Raw genomic sequence first — 27,802 nt, forward strand, 5'->3', positions numbered from 1 at the left:
GCCACTATCCTAGCTGAATATAATGCATTTTTAATAGTGGGGAAAAATGCATCCCCATTATTTCATAACCAATCCAAATACAAGAGCTGTGGTCAGAAGCATTTTACTGTTATATGCAATGGGCAAGTTATTAGCATTTAGCAGCTAGAGGACCTGAGAAACACAATAGTCCCATAGTAGTAGTTTCTGCATTGAGAGTACAGGGGAACACTAGTTCGAGGCACACATATGGCTAAGGCTTAGTTAGCACCATCAATCCACAGCAGAGGTCCTAGAGTCATGAGGTCCTAAAACAGGCAGATAGATTTATCACAGTATTCTTTACTCATATGTTTTTAAAGGGAAATTCATCACAGTTGCTTAAAACCGAGTCTTAAATTGCAAGTTGTGATATATTTGGGTTATACATTAAAATATTTTGCATTTGCCATATGGAGAAAATCGACTGAAACAGGCTATCCAGTGACTGGACAATGCACAACAATTTTGTGTAATATATTACCTTTCAAAACATAGAGCCACCAATTCCCAAAGTTTGTGGACAATCACGTGTGCAAAAAGGTACATTTGAATGAATTTATATTTGGACATCTCTGACTCTGATTTACAGAAGCAAGATCTAAACATTTAGCTAACTTCAAATTTGCTTATTGGAAAATCTACAAGATAACTAGATTTTCTTTTATAATAAGTACAGGATCAAAGGTGGGAACGCCAGTGTTTGCCTGGGAGAGAGAATTGGGTGGCAACTGGAGAAGATGGTGCCTGCCCAGAAAAACAAATCCAATTATTGGGAATTTTCAAATCTTTCCAGTGGGTTTAAATACTTGCACTTGGGGCCAAAAGGTTGGATTAAGTTAAGAATTTAGTATGAAAAACACCACAAATGTTTGTCAGTTGTAAGGGACGGAATCTGGCCACCTGAAAAAGATAATCCAGATGGACAAATAAACACCTGTACTCTGATGCACATCTCATCAATGTTTATATCCCTGGACTGTCCACTTTAGGGATCATCGACAGAAGAGGTTTATTGGGAACAGAAGTACATATGAAAATCATTTTTGGGCAGCTTTTCAGTATACTGAAATGGGTTATTAGTTGGTGAGAATGTGAGTCCTACCTAGGCAGTAGGTCCCAAAGCACAGTAAGGTCAAACACACTGTTTTGAAAATTTAAACGTTGTCTCGACACCTGGTTGCTATGACACAGAGCAGATAGGCTTAGCCTAAGAAACTGTGCAAAGTAGCAGCACCATAACAGTCACAAAGTTAAAATACAACTCAATAAAAACCCCACAAAAATTTTTTAAACAAGGAAGAAAATATAATAAGAAAAATTACCCAAAAGGGTAAAAATCGAATAAGGGGGACTTGAGATATGAATTTTTACGTTTTAAGACAAAAAAAAAAAGACATATTTAGGAGGCAACCTTAAATTGTTTGAGGTTGATCTGGACCTGATCACAAGTGCAAGCCTACCACTATGGAGCACAAGTCGGAGAAACCAAGCGAGTCATCGCCATCAAAGTTTCTACCTTCTGACTTACCTTTTCATATAAGTTGACATTCTCTAGCGGGGCAAAGTTGAATGCTGTATTCACAGAAGTCCTTTCAAGGCGCGATAGCAGCTGGATGAAGTTCTACTGAAGCTGTGTGTTTTGGCGAGAAAAGCTCAAAGTATGAGAAATTCCAATTTTGTGGTTGGCAAATTACTCCTGTTGAGTGGATACTTTTCACACCTTCACAGGGTCAAGATTTCTACCTTCCTTTGTACTTAGGGGCCGATAAATAGTATGGTGGATGGGAACACCTGTCTGCCAAACTCCCAACGGGGTGGTTGCCGCCATGATGGCGACCTCCCCACCAGCCCTATTACAACTTTCCCACTGGGCTGACTGGCTGAAACTAAGGTTTCTGCTGGTTAGCCCAGTGAGAAAGTGGCAGCAGCATTGTCGCCAGTTCATAATTGAGCTGGCCGCAATCCTGCTGCATGCAGGGGGCACCAGCACCCTCGAAATGCGCATTGTCTTCACAGTACAGCAGACAATGTGCATTTTGAGGGTGCTGGGCAGGGGAACCCCTGCACTGCCCATGCCACGTACCCCCTGCACTTTTTCTCTGCCAGCCTTTTCATGGCAGTTGTACCTCCGTGAAAAGGCTGGTGGAGAACAAGGTTGTAATCAGCAGGGCAGCACTGATTACAATCTGCACCTGCTGCCAGCCCGTCGGGATCGAAGATCCTGATGGGAACAGTGGTAGGGTGGCAGGTTTGCTTGCCAATCGCATAATGTGGCGGTCGGACCGCCACCGTGGCATTGGTGGTCCTCGGACCACCAATGTTGTAATAAGGCCCTTCGTCTGTGTAAGGAGCTCAAAATCCTCCAGCTAGGCATACCTGAAGCTGTCTCTGAACAAGTCTCATTGAAATCAGACACCCATGCTGTGAGGTGCTGCTGAAATTCTGGAGGCCTTGTAAGTCAGAAATGTTTCTAAGGTACAACTTTTCAGACTGTGCATTTTTTTTTAGAGACGGTTCTAAGGCTACAAGGATCTGAAGACAGCACATAGGAGCCATCACACATTCCAGCACAGATCACCATCAAGGTCTAGTCCAGTTTCATTTATAACTGGTTCACTTGTGTGTTTCTTGCAGTATATAATGACCCTGTAGCCACAGAGGAAGTCATGCAACTGACCTTTGGAGTCCACCTCTTACTTATGGGTACACGTGGTAGCAGGTTCATCCCTTCAGATCTCCTCACAGGGTGTAGTTTGCAAGTCTAGTCATCTTCTGTTCTTCCACAGGTCCAGAAAGTGTTCTGAGGAGGTGGGGGCGAGGTACTACCTTTGTTCATTTCACTAGCTAGTGGGGGATGGTGCCTGTTGGGCATTCCTTGAACAATGGGTAAAAAGTTCTTAAGGGCAAACCTTACCACTTTTGCAGCACATCCTGTTCGCCTCACTGCACACTATCCCACAATGCACCATTATCACCAAGACGCAGCATGGAAAAAATGTTCTGCCCCTACAGAGAGCTTGAGGCAAACTTAGGGAAGTGTTTGAGATAATGAGTAGTCTTCTCTCACTCACTTGTAATTTGTGCATTTTCTTAAACCATATACTATGGCCTTACTGGAAAATTAAATATGCAGATTGTGGATTAGACAATTTTACCTTGTTTTAGGGGTCAGATTATGCTCTGGGGACTGGAAGCGGTACCGCACTACACAGAATTTTAAAAAAGCAGCATCGGTCCACAAAAAATCAATGTGACCATGCAAAAAGAGGCACTTTTTTGCATTCAGATACTCTGATGACAGTTTCAGTGAATCCCTCCAAAATGTAGGTTTATGCATATTTGTAGGAATCAATCTCAGAATTAAATCTTTGGACAAATGTATCTCAAATAAAAATCCTCCACTGCGAGATTCTCAGAATCTCAGATGGAACTTGTAACAGTAGTTACTGGCCTTTACTGGATTCTGAGAAATGCAGACGAGCAGAGGATATTGCAATATTTTGCCAGGGATAACAGCTATTTAAAGTATCTGAAATCTTTTGGGGAAACTACAAAGGAACATTAGAGAATATCCAGGTTAATCAGAATTATCATCTCAATTTCCCAGTCCAATCTTGTAATCACCAGTAATTCTGCACTTGCAGAGTTAATTTTGCAGCTTGTGTTAACTACTAGGGTAAGGAATTAGCACCCACAACACTAGGCCCCTCTTAAGGTCTGAACATGAGATGTTCTTCCGGGTGCAGGGAACAGAGATGAAAACTCCGCTTTTTGACAGCGGGATCTGTTTGACAGGTCCTGCTGTAAAAAAATGGAGTGTTTGCTGTGACTTAGTTGCAGCTGTCAAATCTGCAGCCAAGCCACACCAAACAGCTATGTCCCCGGGGTGGGCACCCCGGGACATAGCAGGAGCTGGCCCTGGGGGGTGGCTGTCCCCAGGGCCATCAGTGGCTCCTCAAGGGGGCCTTCGCAGCCCCCCTCCAACTTGTATAGCCCCAGGGAGGTGGTGTTCCCCGGGGCTAAGAGGGATCCGAATCGGCCCCCCTTTACATATTCAACTAATTACCCCAGGGAGGTGGTAGTCCCCAGGGTTGCAGGGGGGCCTGTGCACCCCCGCAGCCAATTTCTGTAATGCCCAGGGAGGTGGTGATCCCCTGGGATATGGGGGGGCCAGGAGGCCCCCCATTTAAAACAAAACACTGCCCCCAGAACCAGGTCCACCTGGGGGCTTATTTAAAAACAAGAGTGGGAGCCCACGCTTGGCTTTTTAAAAAAAAGTTTACCACGGATTTGTGATCCAGTTGAAAATTTGTGGTAACATTTTTAAAAAAATGCTTTTTAGGCCTAGGGTGGTCCCCCTGGGACTCCAGCACCAGAGCTAAGGGGGTCAGGGTGACTCTACCCTGACCCTTTTTCTTTATTTTTAAAAATTTTTGCATTGACTCAGCTGAAGCCGAGTCCCAACATTGCTACCCAGCCAATCAAATCTCAGCACAAGATCGGGAGGGGTAGCCAATCCTTCTCGTCCCTATATATACACATTTGGATTTTCTTACATTTCTCAAAAACTACTGAATGGATTTACACCATATAACAAAAAGGGTTATTTCTGGACCAAGAGCTACCGTTTTGCCAAATCTGGTGCAATTCCATCCAGTGGATTTGGTGCTATTGCTGTTCAATTTTTCCAATAGGAATGAACATTGGAAACACTCTAAATTTCACCCCCTTTCATCTCAGCTCCCACTTGACAGATCACCGCAAAACGTTCCAGACAGCAGCTCACATGACTGTTGTATCGTTCTGGAAATCTTTGTGAAGATTCATCAAACTGTGCCAAAGATATAGGCAAGTAAAAACAGTTTTTGTTATAGAAACTAGGTCCTAACTTTAACTATCTAGTGACGACTGCCATTAGGTTATATATATATATATATATATATATATATATATATATATATATAGCTCGATGACGTGCAAGAGCTGTCTTAAGTTAAGTTCTGGCAAGGTCTGTTGATCTAAATTTACTTGAACATCATGGATTATGTGGAGAAATTATTGGACTACACAGAGGAATCAGCTATTCAGGAGTATTGGAGGCTTTTCAGAGTCAGAATCTGCAACATTATTTACATGACAAGGAATCTGCAACAATGTTCTGGGAACCTGGAATATAGGTGACTTAGAAATCATATTGTGAACAAATAAGCTCAAGAGGATTTTTGGCTTTTCTTATATTATGGCCCTCATTTTGACTTTGGTGGTCTTTTTAGTCGTTCCGGCAGCTGGAGGCGCATGGGTGGATCCACCACCGGCCCTGCCCCGCCAGACGAACCCCACCAGCCTATTACGACTTGTAATACGGCCTGATGGTGTCCTGATGGAGGGGCGTTGCTGGCGGTGGAAGCGCCCGTTCCCTGCCGGACGACCTCCTTGTCAAATAAGGTAAGTCGGGTGTCCGACAGGGGAGGGGTGGGGGATGTTGTGTGTGCGTGTGTGAATGAGTGTTTGTCTGTGTGTTTGTATGCGTGTATGAGTGCTGAAGTGAACGCTTGTATGAGTGTTGAAGCAAATGCATGTATGAGTATTGAAGTGAATGTGTCTATGAGTGTTGCAGTGAATGTGTGTATGGATTCATGTGAGTGAATGCTTTTATATCAGTGTTGATGAATGAGTGTATGCGGGGTGCATGTGAGTGTCTGTGTGCATGTGCATGTATGCGGGGTGCTGTAACTGGGGGGGAGTAGGGTGGTATTGTGCTTTGTGGGAGGAGGGTGGGGGAGTCTTCGGCCAGTGACAGGGAACAAATTCCCTGTCACTGGTAGCCTTTCCACTAGGGTTTTCTTGGCAGTGCTGACGAAAAAAGGGGTGCAATAAGTGGGAAAAACAAGGGCGCTCAAGGACAAAAATAGGCCACAGAGTCATTGTATGGTGCCTTCACAAGGGACCACACCCATCCCTCAAACCGTTTACATTGTAAACAAAAACACAAAAATTACCTCCGTGAGGAACTCAAAAAAGTTACAACAAGAACATGTACATGTACAGCAAATAATGTAATGAAGTAATTTCACAATCCAATGTAGGCAATACAGTCAGTCCATGGCTATCCATGGCTATATGATCGAGTTACTCAAAGTTTTCTTATAGAGAAAAGTTCTCCTGAAGATGAAATCCCAAAGTGTCCAATCATTGAAGCTTCACAAAAATGGTCTGAGACACAAACAAGCTTTGAAATGTAATCAAGCCAACACGTGTTTCGTCACAGGACCATAATCCCAAACGACTTCTTCAGGACTCAAATGTAGAAACATCGTAATGTGACAAAATTCCATCAAAATCAATAGAGTAACGACGTAACAGTCTTGGTCCAACTTAACAGAATCCCTTGTGAATATGCCACAGAGTCCGTGCTAAAACTTCCATATATTCAACTAAATCGCACAACTAAATCCTCAAGAAACAGTATATCATAAGCAGTTATACCGGCATCCCGGTGTGCGTTTCAAATGCGACAGCGAGTACGGTTTCTTGGCAGTGCTACCGCCGCGGAAACCCTGGTGGAAAGCCGGCTCAAAATACCACTGGCTGTCTTCTACGGACCACCGGTTAGAGATGCTCATCTCTTGCCCCCCGGCTCCAACCGCCCTGGGGGTATGAGTGGGGATGTGGCGATCTTCACCGCCAGCCTATTGGCGGTGAAACCGCCACCGTGACCTTGGCAGTCAAAGACCGCCAGGGTCATAATGAGGGCCTGTTGTATGTTTTTGGAGGAATTTGAGATTTCTATGGTCTGTTCTTATTTTAAAAGGTTCAGCAATTCCCATTAAGAGATACCTCTATTGCTCACAAGTCTTTTTCATAGCTAATATTTCTTTTTCTAGAACAGAATAATTCTGTTCACAAGAATTTAGAACATGTGACAGACAGGCAGAATATAGGATGCTCCAGATTGGTATCTGACTGAAACTGCAATATAACTGCTCTAGAGGCACTTTCTAAGACCTCAAACTGATGAAAATTGAATTTCATTCTTAATGACAAAAAAGTGAAATGAAGTCTCAAGCAAATATCGTGTGTTTGCATTCATTGCTGCACATTTGAGATATACTGTAACCATGGACTCTGCTAGCTTTCCTGTCATTATCCATATGTATTACTTTTTGCAGTGTATGTGATTTAAGCATATTGTTTGTTAGCTGGTTTAAATCTGACTTTAAATGTCATTTTCACACAGGTCAACTGGAAGAGGCCTCTAATGCCAAACGGAGAGATCACGAGCTATGAGATTCGCCTGCCTGATCCTATAATTACAGTGAACAACAGTTCTCCATTGAGCCATATAGTGACAAATTTAATCCCATACACAAACTACTCTATTACCATTGTGGCTTGTTCTACTGGAGGCGGCTACTATGGAGGATGTACACAAAGTTTACCTACACTTGTAACTACCGACCCAACATTTCCCCAGGATATTGGTGTATTGTCTGCCACTCCAATCAGTGAGTCATTCATCGCGGTTTCCTGGCAACCGCCTTCAAAGCCTAATGGACCAAATTTGAGGTAATGCAGTGTAGGCTCTGCTTATATTCATTTCCATATTTGTTTAGATGTATCCCAAACGAAATTCAATGTATTGCTCCTGTTAAGAATAAAAAGATGTAATTATGTCAGGACGTTTTGTTTGCTTATATCACATATCGTTACATCCAAGCTGTGACAGGGAGCAGTTATGCAGAAATAGTTTCTTCTGTTTCAGTTTCGTTGCTAACAGTCTGTGTAAAGTATTGTGCGCCTGTGGATATCTTGCAGCTTCTGCTAGCCTACCCTCTTATGTACTGTAATGTGAATTTGTATACCACTGCTTGTCACCAGTGAGGGTATCCAGACACTGAGATTAATTTGTTATTTAATATACATGTATTGTTTCAATTTTGATGTATTGTCTGATATAAATGTTTTGGTAGCTTTCTGCTCATCTATGTCTCTTTCTCTGTTGCCCTTTTAGACCTTTTATTACCTTCTTTGCACTGATTAATCTCACAGTGCAACATTAAATGGAATCTTCTTCCAAGAAGAATGCAAAACTGTGAAAAACGCATGTGGAAACATTTTCATGAGATTTCTTGACTCAGACTGTGTCAGACTGTGTCAATTAGAAACATTTGCCACTGGTGTCCTGTGCTTACACCTGCCTATGGACCCAGAACTCATCTCTAAGTACACCCTTTCAGTCCGTAATCCTCAGGGTAGAGACGTCAAGTACTCAAACCTTGAGGATATTTTAACTGAGTTGTCTGTGGGCAGCTCCCGTAGCTCACAACACAATGTGTCAAACATTTGACTTTTAACCCCCAAAATTGTAGGTTCTACTTCTCATCCCCAGAGTCACAATAGCATACCACTTTTCTGTTTGTTTAGTGTTGTTTGGGCAGTCTGCAATTGTGGTTCCATTTCTGTGGGCTTACCACTCAATTTGTATTTGTCATTCATGACCCACTAAGTGAGACTCACCTACTTCTCTTACCACCCTCAACTGGTGATGGTTGCGATCTTCAGTAGATGTGTCTGGGTAGATGCGCTGACACATGCTCAGCTGTGAGGCCAGAAAACACCAATACTAGAGTTGGAGTGGCTCTGCAGAGAATGTGCTGCTCAAGATCCAGTCTTCCTTTCAGACACTATTAAGTCCAGCACAACTACTGACTGGAGTCAAAAGTCTTTTAGCAAATCACACTTTTATGCAGTAGATCTTCACAGTGGGATCATCTTTGATGCAGTTTCAGGGTCTTAACATGAGCCTTGGGTTTTCAGGTGCTTTCACAAGACAGCACTTTCTGCAGTGACACTCAGGTCAGCTAGACCTAATTCACAGTCATGAGTGGTGTAGGTCCTCCCTGGGTCACAGAGCCTTTGCAGTCATCCACTCTTCAGCTCTTTCACTATCCTCGTCCAGGCATCGGCCTCCTCATACAAAGGCACCTTCATTGCCACTCCACAGTAGTTGGTCAGCTTCTTCCTTCAAGTCAGGCTGCACTACAGCCTCTTCTAACAGAACACATCCTGATTCTGGTCCCAAATCTAGCAAAGAGGAGATGGTGATGAATATTCCAACTTTGGTACCAAAATTAATTTCTTGCCCACCACTGGTGCAGGACCATGGATTCAGATAATGAAATCCTAGTACCCTGGAAGTTTCTGCCCCATGTTCATCCTGAAGCTACAGGAGGTAATCATGTATTCCAATATTAAATTCTGATCACAGTTCATCCATTTTGTTACTACGCTCAGATTGATGAGTCCAAATTCTTTGTCACAAGGTTTAAGCAGGATGGTGGCGTGGAGGTGGAAGTTCTATTTAGGAAAGACCCACTAACTACCTATTAAGCTTTGAGGGGAATAGGGATTTGGAGTGTACTATATGATATGGCTAGGTAGCCCTACTGTGATGTACACTCCCACATACCATCCTGTGTCCAGTCAGGTATGTTTACTCGACTCTGGGTAGCTATGAATGCAAGCAGTAAGGCTTAGCAAAGGAACAATGTGTAAAGCATTTAATAACACCAAACAGTAGAATAAGAAAGTCATACAACAAAAAAGGAACAAGACACCAGGTTAAAAAAGTAGATTTTTATGACTCTTTAGAGACCTTGATCATGAAAATCCACCGGAGGATTCCAGAGATATAGAACTTAAAAGGAATAAATAACTTCAGCATCAACTGCAAACAAGCATTGATCATTAAGAACTTTGGAAAGGTTTGGAAAAGTTAGTTTGGCAGCTCCAGCCTGAGTTTGGCGACCAAGTCTGTCAGGACAGAGGTCCAGGGGGCCAGAGAGGATACTTTGGACACTTACCTGGCCACCAGAGTGTTTTTAGAGCAAACTTTATAGGATGACCTCCATAGGAAATAATGGAATAGCCCTGATGCTGAGGGACGCATGCTCAAAGACATTCAAGGTTGCTCTGGATGCTGTGCAGCCCATGGTGATGAAGTCTGGTCGAATCCTTAGGCCACAGGTGAGTGGGGGCGACTCTGTCCATGGATTTTGGGGTCCCACGAAGTCCTCTTTGCAAGGATCTAAGGGCTGCTGAAGCAGATCTTGCATTTTTGCAACACAGAGGTCAGGATGCAAATCTTTGGTGGAGCCTCATGTACCTCTCGGGTGACAAATCTGGTCATGAATCTGGTCACAACCAGCACTCATGGGTCCAGCAGACACAGGTGCACCTTTTGGCTATCTCTGAATGGTCCCTGGGGGTGCCTGAAGTCCAGTAGCGGCAAGACTTCTGCGGTGGCTACCAGCTTTAATGTCCTCACTGCTGTTCTTGGGGCAAGCCAACTGACCCTTGGAGTCTCTGCTTTGGACTGAGGGCAGAGATCAGTGTTTCCTGAGCTAGGCACGCAGAACAGGGTCCAAACTTCACAAGCCTAAAGTGCAGCAGGTGCAGTTGCTCTGGCGTCCCAGTCTCTCTGTGTGCACCTGCAAGAGGTGCATAGTGGTCTCCTTTTCATCCTCTTTCCAGGTCCAGTGAGTACTGAAGTCTTGGGTGCCAGGGTGCCCATTATATCCCATCAGAGAGCCCCGAGGGGGACAACACAGTCATTAGCCAATGGGCTAGTTGGTCCCCTCCTCTCTGGTGACACAGGTCCGGTGATGTATGGCATCTGGCTTTCCCAGAGTGCAACATTCCTGCCACAACCAACATGGCAGAACACTTCCTTGGCTGTAAGGACCATTGGTAGCCCACCTCAAGAGGTCCTTACAACCAAGAACTGGTTTGTGAACTGGTTTTGAACTGGTGTGTGAATTGGTTTTCCCACCTCTGTCCCTGGCTGTACTCTGTTTGCAGGAAACAAAGGGCATCTTTCCCGAGAGTGTTGTCACAGTGGCGCCTTTTGAGCTAACACCCCAGGCAGCCATCCTGTGGAAGGAGGTCACATCTTCCAGTGCAGCAGCAGTCTTTGTTTCTGGCCTTGGAGCAGGACCATGTCTCCCCAGGTGAGCAGAATGCTGTCTGTGTGTCAGTGCCTTTGTGAGGCCACTAGGCTACTCAGGGCACAGAGTGGCAACTTCGTGAGTGTTGCTTACCTTTAAAACTGACATTAATTTTTATGCATTTATTGCCATATTTACTTTGATACCTTACATGACCCACTTTGGTAGTCCCATTGAAAAGTCAGCCGGGTTGGGATGCCACACGGTAACTTTGCATTTGCCTTTGGGGCTACTAACTTTACCTACAGCAACAAAAACAGTTTGGAAGTGTTGCTGCTAGGACATATCATAAAACATACGCCCTACTCAACAAAATATAACTCCCTGCCATAGGACTCCATAGACCTTCTTTGGGGGAGACTTATTTATAGTGTTAAGGGAGAGAGTGGCTTTGCCTTAGGTTTAAATGGCAAAGGAGAACTGGTCAGTGAAAACACGGTCCTCCCAGTCTTGCAGTGGAAGGCTGTGGCCAATGTTGTATCTTGTCACACGAAGGGTGGCACAGACAGTGCTGCAGCCCTGAGCGGACACTCTGTCTTACATACCCTAGGCACCGTTTACTAGGGACTTATAAGTAAGTCAGGCCTTGCCAATTTGGTGTACCCAATTCGACATTTACTTTGCATGGGGTTAAAATAATGGCATTGAGGCCTAGTTAGCAGGCCTCAGTGCACTCCCAGAGTCGAAAACCAGCAGCTTCATACTCCCCATGCACAGGACTATTTGCCTTACCAATGTATGTCAGTCATTTTTCAGCATGGGTAATGTGAGACATTTTATTGTGTTTGAAGGGGAGGGGTGATGCCTGTTCAAACAACAGCCACAATCTCTGTCAGGGTCAAGCTTAGAGGCAATGTGCAAAGTATTTATGCACAACACAAACTGTAATAAAGTGAAAACACAACACAAGAAAACTAGCATTGATTTTCATAAATAAAATGACACCAAAATAATCGAAATCCAATTAGTAGAACCAGAGATAATAATTCTTAAAGGTTTTAGTTAAAATAGCACCAAGAAGCACAAAGCACCACTCATGGTCATCTGGTCACAGCAGACTAGGGGAAAGTAAAAAGTCAGGGCAACCACAATTGAACATGAGTCAAATACAGGGACAAGGTCAGGCCGGCTCAAGAGTTACCTCTTCAAGTTCAGTGCAAAAAGTTTCATTTGCATTAGAGGGAGCTGTGAGGAGGGGACTTTTGGTGTGACGAGCAGGTCAAGCATCATGAACGGTCATTGCTGTAGTGCAGAGCCAGTTGTCACTGAAGCTTTATGTTGACTGATCGTCATGGACAGTTGCTGATAGAGCAAATAGTAGGTCTGCATACTGCATAGTTAGCAAACCAAACATGGAGCTGTGGCTGCCACCATGGTCCAGAACTCATATCTGGAGTGCATGCACTAACTCATAGTGTTAAGGAAAAGTTCTGAATTATTATATGTGCAGTGAACAGCTGTTCAGAAACAGATGTATCGCTCTGTGCTTTCACACGTTCATGATTGTAGGAAATTGGGTCATTAGTTTTCTGGTCTGCACATGTAATAGGGCCACAATCCCCGTACTGGGAACCAAGCACCCAATTGTAGAGCTCAACTCTCTCAAATCTTTTGGTTAAGATCAAGTGTAGTATCTGTTCTTATCAGTGTGAAACCCCTTTTCAGTGGGAGTAATTCTGATATTTACTGGACCTTGACTTGACAGAAAATTAAATTTGCATTGTATATGCAAATTTCTGAAAATTAACCGGACAAGGTCCACTTGTCTCTAAGTAGACAGTGGAAGGGAACCAGTGTGCTGCTGTCAGTTTTGTCCAATAGGGGCACAAAATAGAAACCCCACAAAGGACTGTGTGGTCAGCTCTTAGAGCTCAAAAACGTTAAGCTCCTTACTCACTCTCTTTTTCCTGGCGTTTGGGTGGACTAATGCTGGAGGTTTAAAAACCCTCCTAACATCCTTAACAGGCCTGTCAGCACCCAGACCTCTGGAGTGGGAGTTCATGCTTAGGTGGCAACACCTATATCCCTCACCTTAGCTCTTTGGAGTGACTGTACAGTGTTTCTTGCACTATTGTACTTGTACAATTGTTTTCTGTTGGGAGATACCCCAGGTACCAAAGCAGTAATCCCAAGGTTAAACTATTAACGAAGTGGTAAACCCAGTTAGAACCAGTGGACTAAGGGAATACCAGTGGCAGAAGCGATGGACACTGGAACATCAGTGAAGACATCCCCCTTTTGATGCTCAGACCCCTAACCCCTTCCCGCAGGGGAAGGGCAGCAAAGGCACAAGTAATGCCCCCCACCCTCAAAGTAGGCACCAATGCCAGGAAAACTAGTGCCAAGAAGGCACCAGAGCCTAAGTAAGTGCCAGCGCTGCCAAGCCTGTGGGAAAAAGGAAGGGCCAGGCGAGGACCAAACAAGGGACAGCCCCGAGCTCTTCAGTGAGTACAACCTGTAGGTATGCCCAGGTCATGCGGTAGGAGATTAGGGATAAAACAGGACCCAAGCTAGAAAGGGACCTTTTCCTAGACAAGGCCATCAAGCCAGCGGGGATCCAAGGAGAGGAGGTGCTGAGCTGGCAAGCTTCAGCATAGATTTTTTTTCTTGAGCTTCATCACTCAAGCCCTCTACAGAAAGTACTGGGAGTTCTTCCAAGGGAAGAAAGAGGAGAAACCATGCAACTCCAGGCAGGATGGGAGCCAGCATCAATAGAGAAGAGGATCACAGTAGAGATCACAAATCCCCACATCCCGGACCAAGACATTGTGGCCCTAATCCAGAAATACAGCACCATCACTAAAGGCCCCACCAAGGTCAGAGGCAGAAGAGACATATGGAACACGACGTGGCAGATGACCATCAACATCTACAAAGGCCCCCACAGGGAGGGACGAACTGAGTCACCCACCAGCAAGCTTCTACCTGGAGGCAGATGAGGGCAAAATTATGTATCTGGGACAACCTTTCACCTGCAGGAAGTGCCAGGCTGTGGGACACAAGGGAGCCGACTGCCCAGGGAAGTTCTGCATGATCTGTAGAGAGACTGGACACAAGGCGAGTGGATGCACTCTCAAGGAGGTATGCAACTTCTGTGGAGGAGAAAGCCACGCCTACTACTGATGCCCCAAGTCAGACAGACTGAGGACCTACATGGCAATGGCAGCCAGAACCTCAGCCCCCAAGACCTCCAGACTCCAGCTGGACCCGGCAGCCAATGCTAAAATATACGTCCTCCTGAGAGCTCGAGAGAGGAAGTGGAAAGGAAGCCAACACCATGGAAGATAGCCTCACCAACCGGCCCAACCAGACAGCTACACCCCCACCTACCATCCCAGAGAAGAACTTGAAGGAACCAGAGGCAACCCATGATGGCCCCTCAGAACCACCTAACAAGCCAAAGGAGCCAGCCCCAACAGTACCACCTTGCCCAGAAGGAGCCACAGAGAGCGGAGTCATATAACAACCACCACCATCACCCAAAGAAACCCAGACTGAGCAGGACCAAACACCATCAGCCAGCGCAGGGGCGAGACCAAAAGCCCCCGGTGCCCCAGCAAAATAAAAGGGGGCAACAGAAGAAGAAAGGGAAAAAGGGGAAGAAAGGAGGAAGAAAAAAAGAAGAAAGCAGCAGTGGTGAAGAAGAACTGCCAGAGGAGGGCAACCAGATGAGATCCCACACACTGCATGTCAAGTGTAAGAAAAAGGAGGAGGAGAAAGAGGATAGGAGGTGGCACCAAGGGTCAGGAGAGAGAATGAGATCCTCACCACCACTAGTGGCTGCCAAGCCAGACAACAAAACAGGTGAGGAAGAGCAGAAAGGCAAAGAGACACTCTAATGAACCATCAGGAAAAGGCCTAGAGAGGAAGACTTCTACACAAGGAAGAAGATAAACAAGGCCCAGGAAGCACAGACGAAGGACGGGTACATCACTATAGACTCTGATGATGAAAGCGACATGGAGGACACAGGAGGCACCACAGAAGTTCTGAAAGACCTGAAGAGGCTGTCCCTGAAAGTTAACGAGACGCTGGTGCCAAAAGCAGAAGATGAGGACGAAGAGGAGGATGAACCCATTGAGTGGGTGCTCGTCCCAGAACCATTATCAGAGACCTCCATAGAGATCACAGTGGAAGAAAGAGCACAAACGACAGGCGGTGAGAAGGCGGCTCAGCACCCCGTGTTAAAGTAGCTAAGCTCCCCCACCCCTGTAGCAGTTCTAAACCCAGAAACTGACAGCTAGCGCTCACACAATGTCGATATTATTGTTCACCCTAAGCATTAGGAGCATGAAGGGCCAGGTCAGACTTGTTGGCAGTTTGAACTTCCTGGCTGCAGGAATGCAGGATTCCGTATGCCCAGTTGTACAGCTCTAGTGGCAGTGGATGCATGGGCCATGTGTTTGGCCCAAAGAAAATGACTGCAAATCATCCAGAGTTGCCATTCTGATCGAGGGGAGTCAGTTCATCACTTATAGGGTCATCGAGCAGGTAAACAGCAGAGTGCTGGTCGTGGATGGCTGGAGGTCTGGTGAGCCCGTTAGACTGATCAATGTCTGCGTCCTCCCAGAAAAGAATGAATAGCTTGAGATGTTCAGGGTGTTCAGGATGAAGCTTGTGACTTCCAGGACCATCCTAATGGGTGGTGATTTCAACTGCACAGTAGAGATGAATGGACAAATGGGGTCAGACTCTGCGGGGATGGATGTGACGTCCAGGCTGTTGGTGGAAATGATAGGCAAGGCATCCCGGTTAGATGGCATTGGGAGCATTGGGCCAAACGCCAGAAAGTTTTCCTGGAGTAGGGTGGACGGATCCGTGCGTTCATGGCCAGACTTCCTAGTCACCTCCCCAACTGTAAAGTCTGGGTGAAGCTCCATGGTTTCCGTCCACTTCTCTGACCACACAGCAGTCAGTTTCGAGGGGGAACTTAACGGGAGGTTCCCTGCTGGTCCTGGATCGTGGAAGCTGGACTCCTGGTTGGCTGGAAAGTGAGGGGTAAGTGGCCAACTACAGAATCAGCTATGTAGAGTGGAGGGACATGAGGGACCTCTTACACTCCACCAGCGAGTGGTGGGAATGGGTGAAGGACAGGTTCCAGATCTTTCCAGGATGCAAGCAGAGCTGCTACACTGGGTAAAGAAGAGTGAGTTCAGGAGGCTGCAAAGCAAACTGCAGCAACTCTACAAAGTCAAGCTCAGAGGATGGGACGTGGATGCCAAACTGGAGGAAGCCCGAAAAGGGCTCACAGAATACTTTCGAGAGGAATCCAGGAAAATCATCTTCCAGACCAGAACCGAGAACATCGAGAACTGCAACTTGTTCTTCTTTCAAGTAACTTTACTCGGCCCACACCCTGCTGGTAGGGCTTCGGGACTCAGAGGGCAAGCTACAGAGTGGGAAAGAGCACATCATGAGAGTCGTCACTGACTTTTATGGTGAGCTTTACTCTCCAAAGTCTTCAGAGAGATCCCAGGTGGACCTGGAGGGCATCGCAAGACACTGGGTCCGGAAAAGAGAGAGAGGGCCTGAATGCGCCCTTCACCATGGAAGAGCTGCCCTTGGCCACTATGACCTCTAAGAGAATCAAGACCCCTGGAATTGATGGTCTCCCAGTGGAATTTTATGTCGAACTGTGGGACCTGATTGGGCCGGACTTGCTAGACCTCTATAAGGAAATGTTGGGCAAGGGCAGTATGCTGCAGTCCCTGCATGAAGGCATGATCACGCGTTTGTATAAGCAGAAGATGAGAGAGAGGACCTCAAGAACTGGAGGCCCATCTCTCTCCTCAATGTGGACTACAAAATCCTACCAAAGGTAATGGCAAACCACCTGCAGAAGATAATAGCAAAGATAGTTTACCCTGACCAGTGCTGTGGAATACCGAGTTGGCAGATTGCGGACAGTTTGGCCTTGGTTTGGGACACAATCACGTAATTCATGATTCCAAATGGTTAAGGCGGCCTTGGTCAGTCTAGACCAGGAAAAGGCGTTCGACTGATTCTCCAATTAGTTCATGGACCGGACACTCAGAGCACTGAGACTGGGCACTTCTCTCACACTGTGGTGACTACAATGTATTGAAAAATCTCTAGCACAGTGTTGGTTAATGGATGGAAAACTGAACCTTTCCTATCCTGTCCTATTGGGTGTTAGACAGGGCTGTCCACACTCACCTCTTCTGTTCATTTGTGGTAGATGGCTCCTCGCCAAACGCATCAGACAGAACAGGAACATCAGAGGAGTGGCAGCTCCGGGAAGAAATTGGAAGGGTGAAGTGAAGTGCTCCCTCTGCATGGGCTACATCTCAGTATTCTGCACAGACGGGTGCTCCATAAAAGAAATGGACAAGACTTCTATTGAGCTTGGAAAGGTGTCAGGAGTGAAGATCAACAGCGCCAAGTCAGATCCCCTACTCTTCAGCCACTGGACCCACACACGAGACCCACTGCCATTCCCCAGCAAGCAGGATTTCCTAAAGATTCTTGGAGTCTTGTTCAGAGGAGAAGGTGCGGCGGAGAAGTCATGGAAAAAAAGACTTGCAAAGAGAAAACAGAAGCAGGGACTCTGTTGCATTCAGAAGCTGACAAACAAAGTGAAGTCTTTGTTCCTGCGGAATGAGACCCTGCCAGTGCTCCAGGTGTGGCCAGTGCACCCTCGAACGGCCAAGGCCATCACAAAAATGATCTTCTACTTCATCTGGAACTCCAAAATGAACAGAGCGAAGAGGGAGGTGATGTTCAAGACCCACGACAAGGGAAACAAAGGAGTGCTGGACATCGCCACCATACTGAGGGGGAATCTTTGTGTGCCACTGCGTGAGGAATGCCCTGAGGCCAGAAGATGAGAGTTATGTCAGCTTTTTGATGGCATGCTTCTTCCTGTTGCCAACGTGGAGGCACCTCGGACGGACAGAGTGGGACACGTCGTCCCCTACAACTGGGATACCCAGTGCTTTTTCAAAGAGACACAGCACTCCCAGCTGTAGAGAAAAAGCTCTAGCCTTGGGAGTGCTTGGAAATATGCTGTAAATCATAGTGAGGGTAGTATTTGTTAGTTCCACCCAACTTAGGGTAGGGACTCCTGAAGTCTATTTTTAGGGGAAGGCTGCACACTTCCTAAGGTGGTTGGTGGTGACCACCACATAGGGAGAAACATCCAAATTCGGGATGAAACAGTGCACAATGCTCTGGTCCTGCAGGGCATTATGGGGGTGCTCCTTTGGGAATAGTGAATATGTGATGAGCGGCTCTCCTGCTACTTTGAGGAGAGGCACTGTTGCTGATCTGAGACGCGTGGCACCTCGCCTCAAAGCTCTGTCTTTGTTTGGGAGTTCCCATTCCCACCCAGGCAAACCACACTGGCCACTCATTGGGGGACAGCCTAGGGAACGCACCTCTAGCTGCCCCCACTGGCTTCCCATGCATTCAGCACTCCAGCATGCTGCAGCGAGAGCCGGCAGTCCTCTTCTGCCCTGCTCACTCCTGCGGGCAGGGTGCTCTGGCTTGTGGTGGTCCCCTGCTCCTTCCAGTCACAGGTACAGTGAGTAGGGTGAACCAACCTCACCAGGGGGAGCATAGTGGCGCTCCCCCTAGTGCTGGTCACTTTTGTGGACCAGGGATGGTGTCCTGGGCCGCACTGCAATCCTTTTTCTGGTGCGGGAAAGCACAGCAGTGCTTCCCTGCATTGGCACCCATCAGGGTCTGGTGATGGGGTCCCAGGCCCCTCTGTCAATAAACAGGCTTGGGGGATCGAGTCTCCAGGCCGTCTGCAACACTGCAGAGGGGGCCTCACACACACATCCTCCTAGCCAACCGTTAGTGATTTTCTTCTTGCAGTGACTCTCGGGCCCTTGCCCGCCCCAGGGTGGGGGTCGAAGGACATTTCAGCAGAGCTTCACACACTCTGGGTCTTGCTGATAAAAGGTCAAAGACTGACAAAATTTTAAATTTCATTCTCTGGCCTTTTGGTCCGCTTTTGATGAACCTGGGATCATTTTACTCCTGGTGGCGAGTTCTAGCAACATGGGGCAGATGAAGCAACCCTCCTCACCTCCAAAGCGATGCAGTCCTTAAGGAGCTGTTGCTCCCGAATCTCTGTGCCAGCTCTCCATCTGAACTTGGTTTCTGGCTCAGAAACATCCAGGGCTTTCCCCCAACTGGTCCTCATGGGTGTAAGGGGACCAGCCTCATTGGCCCTTGGTCCTGGGGTCCTGGGGTCAACTGGGCAGAATCCTTAGTCCATGGTAGGCATCAGGGGGTTCCTCCTTCCAGTTCTCCATGGTAGTCCCTGGGTCCAGCAGTGGAATCCACAGGCAAGAGAGTGTCTCCCACTTGTGAAGAGTTTTTAAGTGGGAATGGAAGGTTCCAGAAGTCAGGCACCCCTGGCCAATCCTAGGATGCCAAGTCACCGCTCCACCCCTGGCCCAACCCTCCTGCATAGTAGCTGGGACAGTTCAAGATGGCGTCATCCAGGAGTCACTGGTCACATCTGCTCAAGGTATCTCAGCTTCGTCCCTCGCTGGCATCACTACCAGGGTGTTGCACACTAAAAGTTCAAAGGAAGTTCCCCTCCCTGGTTGGCTCCAGTTGTGTGGGCTGTCTCCTTTGTTCAGTGGGCTTGCGTTGCCCATGCAGGGCCACCATTTTAGTGATGTGACCTACTAGTGAGGAAAATGGGATAGGGGGGGACCCCCAAAATGGAGGGCTGTAAGCACAAGTGAAGGTAGCTACAATAACAGTATCAATCTGGGAGCCAAGCGCAAATTGAATCAGGAGTCAGCAAGTTGGGGACGGAATAGGAAGACAAATCTAGGCAAAGGAGGGCCAGCTAGGCCCCACGAAGGCAGTCACAACAACAGTACAGCCTCGGAGCAATTGAATAAAGGAGTCGGCCTATTGGTTGCAAGTGCCCGAAGTCAAGTCGGGGCAGTCCCCGATCATGTAAGGAGAGCTCCAAGAATATGAAAAGGACAGCATTCAAATGCTTATGAATAGTTGTTACAGAGGCACTTGTGAGGAAAATGGTGAACTATTGAGCTTCAGTTACAAAAGGGACAACAGCCACCTTAAGGATGCACCAAAAGGATTCAGTGGGGGGACCCTTTTGGGAGTGTCCCCGGCACAAGTCAGCCCACACCCTGAGCCAGCCAAGGCAGGGGTCAGCGGTCCACATCAGAGAAAATACCCAAAAACGCACACACAAGAAAAGGACAACTTTAGACTGATCAGCAACAGCCAAGTGCCCAGACTCACCTTCAGAGGATGGTGATTGAACTCAGACAGTAACAGGAATAGTCTGTGGCCTTCATTGTAGAGTCACTGGCCGGAGTCAGCGCACCAACCAGGACAGCAGCAGGCAGATCGGCCAGCAGATGCTGCGGTGCCTAGTTCACCTCCAAGGATATTGATTAGGCTCTGAGGACATTCATTGGGCTCAGACGGTAATGGGCAGAGGGGCAGCAGCTAGGACAGTCAGGTCCATGCTAGCCATCGTAGGAGTGCCCAACTCAACCTCTTGAAAGTGAGAGCATTTTCACCTAGGGCATGTTGAGGGACATTGGGTGGGTACAGGATTGCACTGTGGCAGCAAGATGTACGTTGGGAAGGTCACTTCAACCAGGGAATGTAGATGGAGAAACACTCACCAGGCTCAAGTGCTGCAGATACTTCAAAACATTTGTCAGGGCATGGAGCTTCCCATGCCAGTTACATTTGTGCATTGGTTTGCAACATCCCACTGTTGGAGATGAGGTCAGTAAGAGTGACGACTGTGCATCCGTCCTGTGAGGGCTGAGATCTATTGAATACCTGGATCAGAAGCAGCTGGAGGAGAAAGTCCCAAAATCTTGTACATGAGTAGAGCCAGTGACTTTTGTATGTTTTCTCTTGAAAGTCTTCTATATGATGATATAAAGTTGATGAATGGTTGGCAAGGTGGGTGGCAGGGTGAAATTGGGATATTTACAGATATTTGACCCTAAACCTAAGATCTCCCTTAAGGTGATTCCAGCTCAGCTGTCATGATTGATGCAGATCATTTTGCCCCACCTCTTTCTACCTCAGGGGCTGGGTGAAGTACTGTTAATTTCTCCCTTTTTGTGGGGAGGCCTTTGTTCTTGCTGCTGGAGAGAAATGCAATTAGCTGGGCACAACAGGGTGGCAAAAGGCCTAGGTTCTGATCCTGAGCTGAGCCAGAGAAATATGAAACTATGGATGACTCATAAAGTTTACAAATATCATTTTGGAAGTTACATAATTGATTTTCCTGCACAGGTTACTCCCAATTCAAGATGGTCTCTGTAGGCCAAAGGGAAGTGAAACTGAACTCTAAAGCAGTTCTCTCCCTTTGTGTATACTAAAGTGCCACCATAGACAAAACAGTAAATCACATTGACTTTGCTTATTAGTGTACACTAACATTATTAAGCCTATCCCAGATACATATCTAATCCCGGAGTCCCCATTGTGGCAGGCTACCTGTGTGCAGTTACTGGGCTGAGCACAACAGGAGTCTCCCATGCGCACCCAGCACACATGTGTACATACGTATGCACACGTGTTCACGTGTAACCAGCCAAGTATCCTTTACCCTTGCTGCGTCGCAGCTCCCTTATCTTAAAAGTTGGACACTGGTGATAAACACGTGCAGTCCTTCTGCCATGTGATTACCGTGGGTGAAACAGAGACTCACCCACAGTAAAAAGTAAAAAAAAAAAGGTGATCCAAAAAGCAAAATATCCGGGAATACTGATTGTGCAGAACCCAGTTGCAACAATGATCTAGCCTGTGCCATCTAAAAGCCTAGGGTATGTGAAGTTTTTTGTTTTCTTATAAACGTCAGCTTTTCTCACAAAAAAACACAAAGCTCAGCATATTCCGCACAAGGTAATTTTTAGCTTGAAGATCGTGAATTTCACAAGTGTTTTGTACTCAATCGTTGACTCACTTGAAAGAAATATAATTATACCTCCTTCATCTATGTACATTTGACTCCTTTAAACATTTTAAACATGAATGAAAACTATGATTCTTTTAAGTAAAACAGTTGCAACACCTCAACAAATATTGTTTTCATGTACAAAAAACGAACAGCCTTAGGTCTAAAAGCATGTTTCACTTCAGCTGCAGCTGAAAAAACAAAACGCCGTTTAAAATACGCTTTTTGCTTAATACCATTGGTTGAGATAATCCCAGTGTTCTGCTTGTCTTTTGTGTTAGATATGAACTCCTGAGACGCACAATCCGGCAACCACTTGCATCAAATCCCCCTGAAGATTTAAATCTGTGGCACAATATTTACTCAGGAACTCAGTGGTTGTATGAAGATAAGGGTCTTAGCAGGTAAGATTACAAACCCAATGTAAAAACAAATCCCAGCATTTTATAGAATACATGTTTTATGGTCCAGGGTGTTTATTATTGGGCATTTCTCGATGATGGTGTTTTTCTGTTCCTACATCTTCTATTGGTATGGTTTGCATTTAGATTTACAGAATGTATGTTGTAAAAAAAATATAAAAGAGACACAAAGAAGCATAAAACGGGTGCTTAGGATTGATTTTTTTTTAGATGCTGGCATAAGGATTCCCGAACGTTCTCACAACTTTAGAACTATGCTCTGTTTTGTTTTTACGAGTTAGAACTTACGCCTTTGTTGATTAGCATAAATGCGGCATCAGTCTGACCTTACTGCCTTTCAAGTACAGAAAACTTCGGGTCCAATATTGATAACTTTACAAATATGCCCGCAAACATTGTGAACATTACCAAGTGAACCTGTTTGGAACCATAGCTTAATGACTGCGGCCTACACTCCTAAATGACAAATAGTTTCACGGCGAAATGTGTCAGTTACATTTGTTGCCTACATTCTCTTGATTAATCTCTTTTAGTTATCAGCATGTGGATTAACAAAGTGTACAGATATTCCCCTGAAATTCAAATGTTGATAAATTCATCAGCAGATAAGCTTCTGAACAAATGCACTTTTCTAAGCCCTAATGCAAAACCGGGCATCAGTTTATTGGGGCAAAAATAGAATTTGGCATAGATTAGCTGTTTTGTTATATGCTGGAATTTTGTTTTGCTGCGTGTTTAATTCAGACTGCTGAGACTGACTTAAACAATAATTGAAATGTAAAAGCTTTGAACGTGTATTCTTTTGAACAGCCTTTTATGTCTACTCGGGCAGTCTCTATGATTCCTGCCCTACTGCTTCGTATTCAAATACTGGGTTATAAAAATCATGCTACAGTTCTTTGCAATTCGCAGTCCCTTAGTCACAGCACAGCCAGATTGTCCATAATTTTTGTAACCCATGCAAGTTTATGTTGCACATATGTTCCACTCTCTAGCTGTGTACTGCCCATGCTCTTTTCTTCAGCATTTCTGTTTGAAAATAATGTTCACCTTGTGTCAGCTTTTATGAATAACATATAATCATCCAAATAGTGGATAGTTTGGTAAAGGACACATTGCATACCATGATCCAGTATTGCACTACTGAAGATCTATTGTAAAGTGACCAACATTTATATGAAAACACGTTTATGGATAGCCTTCTCAAAAGTGCACTAACACAGATCTTTGGAGAGTTTATTATTTTCCAATAAATCGGATAATAAAGTAGATACCTGTAGATGATTGTCACTTTTATGGAGTACTACTGTGCCTAAATCATCCAATGAGAATAAGACGCACAGTATCAAATGCGTAATGAATTATAGAAAATGAGCCAGTGCTGAACCAAGTTGCAGCTGGAGGGGAAACTTTGTTATGTCTGAGCTGAAGTTTGGCTTCGAGACAAAGGCTGGGATAAGGAGCTTGACTGCTGTGCTAAAGACAGCAAAATAGACAGTCTACTGTATGCAGAAGCAGCGCTCAGTGCTTCCCATTCTTGCATGCTTAACAATAATGTTCAGCAAGTTAAAGAGGCAAAATGCTAGGGCCTAGCTTGGTAAGTAGAAATGGGGGCAGGGGGTGAGCTTCAGATTTTTCCACAACCATGCTGGCATATAATGTTAAAATACATTATGCGTCAAGCAGGGTGCATGAGAGGGGCCTAAAGGGCAGTGGGAAGGGGACGACTGTGGATTGGTGGGAGTATTAACTGAGAGAAAACTTAATATTTTGTAAAATAACAAACATTTTTAGGACTTTCAAAACAGAGAGGGGGAAGAGTCTGTGTGCAATTTCTTCCTTACAGGGTGAAAGGAATACTGTGTTTTGACTAGGTTTGGGTGGAGTTTGCGGATGCGGAACTCCGTGAGGTGACAAAAAAACATTGCACGCTATGCGGAGTTCTGCAAGAGGCTGGGTGCGTTAGGTCACGCCGTTTGTGCAGAGTTTTAGACCAGATGTTCGTCCCACACTGAAAAATCAGCGCGAACGTCACCATGCTCAGTGCAAGAGGATGCTGCTTTTTGTCTGCCACTTCAGTAGATTTTCTACGTGAGCAGCACCTTCCTCAACGTGAAGGGGAAAGTTTCTCAACGTGAGCGGTAGCGACCATCCGCGACTGCTTGAGTTGAGAAATCTCGCTGAGAGGTGGTCTGAATGCGATTTTGTTCACCCGCCAACTTAATGTCGACAAGCGTGAATGAGGAAATAAACTCCGCTCTGCAGAGTTTTTCAGAACTCCACACTCTAAGCGGAGCACAGCGTGGGAAAAACTCTGCAAGCGGAGTTCATCGCCCACCCTTAGTTTTGACTGAGTTAATAAACCTAAAATTAAATTGTGATTGTGTCTCATCTAGTAAGTCCAATTAATCTAGTCTAACAAAAATTGAATATATTGCTATAGGAACTTTGCCCCTCCTGCAGGGTCACCCTGGACATTTTGTGCCTTTTTGCTGAACTCTATTTTTGCTGGCTATAGAACTTTATAGCACTTTATCCCTGTCAAGTGTTTGTGCTCCTTCTTTCAACATGTTTAAATTAGTATATGCTTGATATATATTTACACACCTTTACTCTGACCCCCCCACCCTCGATTTCTATCCCTCAAGACATAAAACCCTAGCTACTTGGGGCATTTTACCCGAGTTACAATTTGGTCTGGAGGAGACGGTGATTGCTATTGAAGCAATCAAGCCAGGAAAAACCCCCGGTTTGGACAAGATACCGGGGGATATGTTCAAACATAGCATAGAAATTTGGGCACCTTATCTAAATCTTTTAAATAACGCTATAGCAAGGGGAGGCCTAATACCCGAGACATGGAAAGGGGCAGAAATAATTCCAATCTACAAAAAAGGATCCAGGGAAGACCCAGGGAACTATAGACCAATCAGCCTTATAGATGTTATGCAAAAAATTTACGCTAGACAGATCCTGAATAGAATTAGTATCTGGATAGAAGAGAACAGCATAATGACTATATACCAAGCAGGCTTTAGACAGCAGACGAGTACAATCGACCAGGCCTTTAGGCTATTGACAATAATGTGGAAATATACTAGACTAAGGAAAGGTCACCTCTATATTGCATTTGTGGATCTGCGTGCAGCCTTTGATCTGGTGCCAAGAGACTCCTTATGGGCAGCACTAGGAAAACAGGGCATGCCAGGGAACCTCCTGGGCCAGTTGGAGAGGTTACATGAAAATACATTTGCAAAGGTTCGGTGGGGGCCAAAGGGAGAGTTGACAGACCCAATACCTATCAAGAGGGGGGTGAGACAAGGCTGTGTGCTGGCCCCAACACTTTTCTCATTATACATCAATGATCTGGTTCATCATTTGAAACAAAGTAACCATGATTCACCAAGATTGAATGATGTTCCAGTCCCCGCCCTCCTTTTTGCAGATGATACCATTCTATTATCTCAAACTCCCATGGGCTTGCAATCTCTATTAGATACATTCAGTGAGTATTGCAGCTCGAAGGGATTAGAAATAAATACAAATATGACCAAATACCTGACTGTTAACCCCCATAAAGCACTTAAGAGAAACATTCGGATTAGAGGGCAGGCACTGGAACGAGTAAAAAAACTTCAATTACCTAGGGATACTGCTTGATGCCAAATTGTCATGGGCTCCGCATATCATTAAAGCTGCTATCTCCTTAACTCATAGCTCCATGGCAATTAGTAAAAAATACAAATGCTCAAGGACGAGCATTGTGTCACCAGTATTTGAGATCTATAGGTGCAAAGCACAGGCCGCTGCTCTATATGGTGCTGAACTCTGGGGGTTCACAAAATTAACCCCATTGGTTACTCAGGAAAATAATTTTATGAGGGGGGTACTGGGTCTACCTCCATCCACTCCGTTGATCCCTTTAGCCTATGACATTAATATGAAACAAATAGGCAAACTGGCAGCCCTGAGGCCCCTGCTTTACTGGTGTAGACTTTGGACAACCCCTGAATTGATCCAATACAGGCAAGCACTAACAGAGATCATGGGTTTGGACAAGGCCATCTCCCTCCCGTGGCTTCACTATATTAGGCAATGTTTTTACAATCTAGGGCTGAAAGTCTATTGGGATGAACCGCATACACTCACAACTCAATCCAAGATCCGACTAAAACAAGTATTTTGGGACTTTACTCTTAGTAGCCCTTTCTATAACAAGGATCTAGGTAGACTAACCTTAAGTTTCCTGGATTATAAACCATTGCCGAGTGCTGAGGAATGGATAGATACTATCCAACCTAGACGAGCAAAAGTCTTATTTATGAAGCTTCGATATGGGATTCTCCAGGTTAAGGCTTTTACCTTTAAATGGGGCCTCCCGAACGGGAGTAGTCATGAGGCGACCTGTGAGCTGTGTAATATGGAGACTCCGGAAACGATGGATCATGTTCTTTTAAACTGCATTGCTTATGAAAAACAGAGGAGGAAATGGATCCGACCTATATGCAGGAACGTTGGAATCAGGAACTGCAATGAAGCAGCAGGACTCTTGAGATCCAGCACGTTACCATATGTTGTTCTTGGTCTAAGCCGGTTTCTACTGGCAATTTCATTCATCAGAGACAAGGCAGGCCTGAGGTTGTAGGCGCTTTAACTCAGGCAAAACTTCCACAGTTAATGCACGGTCCCCAAACTGATAAATGGCACAAGGACCGTAATCATTGAGAGGTTCCTTAAGTTACCTAGAATGGTCGTTTGACACGTATGAAACTAGTTCTTGGATCCAGTTATTCATTTTTTTTTATTCTAAAAATTCCCCCCTTAGCTAAGCAAAGAAGTGCCTGATGGCACGGGAGGTACTTTTTTATGGGTTTTATAAATGAAATACTGTACTTGATTCTTATTTATTGCTTTTAAGACCAACATCAGATAACTTGTTTTTAGTAGTTAAGAGAATATTAGTTGCTGTTGGAATAATGTGCCGTTTGTATTACCTGTTTGTACCCCTTTTACGGCTTCTAAATGAATATAGGCACGTAGGAAAGATAGAAAACGTTGGGTCCTAGGGACTGTCAATCACCTTTCAAAAATTAGCTAAACAACCCCTCATGTGATGACGGTATGCACATTGCCAGGATTTTTAGAGGCATTTTGATATGCCAGACGCAAATATTTTTCCAAAAAACATGCACCCTATTGGTCACTATTTGTGCTAATGCATAGTCATTGCCACTATTAGTGAGATAGCAATCTTAACTGTTTTTGTATAAAGATTTATATTTATAGGTATTTTATAATATTTATATGGTGATTTGTATGATGATGTGTATTGTATATTTTTATAGTGTTTTTATTGATTAATTGTTTACTTGTATAACACTCATATCCACAACTTGCCTGTTTGTATTGTATGG

The 27,802-nt window shown here is 45.3% G+C and overlaps 1 protein-coding gene and 1 pseudogene across 1 annotated transcript in view; both read left to right on the top strand.

The window, feature by feature from the left end:
• Positions 1-27,802, top strand: part of USH2A (usherin) — a 3,586,186-nt gene that overhangs the window by 2,279,978 nt on the left and 1,278,406 nt on the right. Inside the window, exons 42-43 of the mRNA XM_069233891.1 lie at positions 7,259-7,587; positions 22,248-22,370. Coding sequence (XP_069089992.1) covers positions 7,259-7,587; positions 22,248-22,370 — 452 coding nt within the window. The remainder of the gene's footprint in view (positions 1-7,258; positions 7,588-22,247; positions 22,371-27,802) is intronic.
• On the top strand, positions 12,621-12,838 carry LOC138297642 (U2 spliceosomal RNA; annotated as a pseudogene).

This window comes from Pleurodeles waltl, chromosome 5, assembly GCF_031143425.1.
Source record: "Pleurodeles waltl isolate 20211129_DDA chromosome 5, aPleWal1.hap1.20221129, whole genome shotgun sequence".
Classification (NCBI taxonomy): Eukaryota; Metazoa; Chordata; class Amphibia; order Caudata; family Salamandridae; genus Pleurodeles; species Pleurodeles waltl.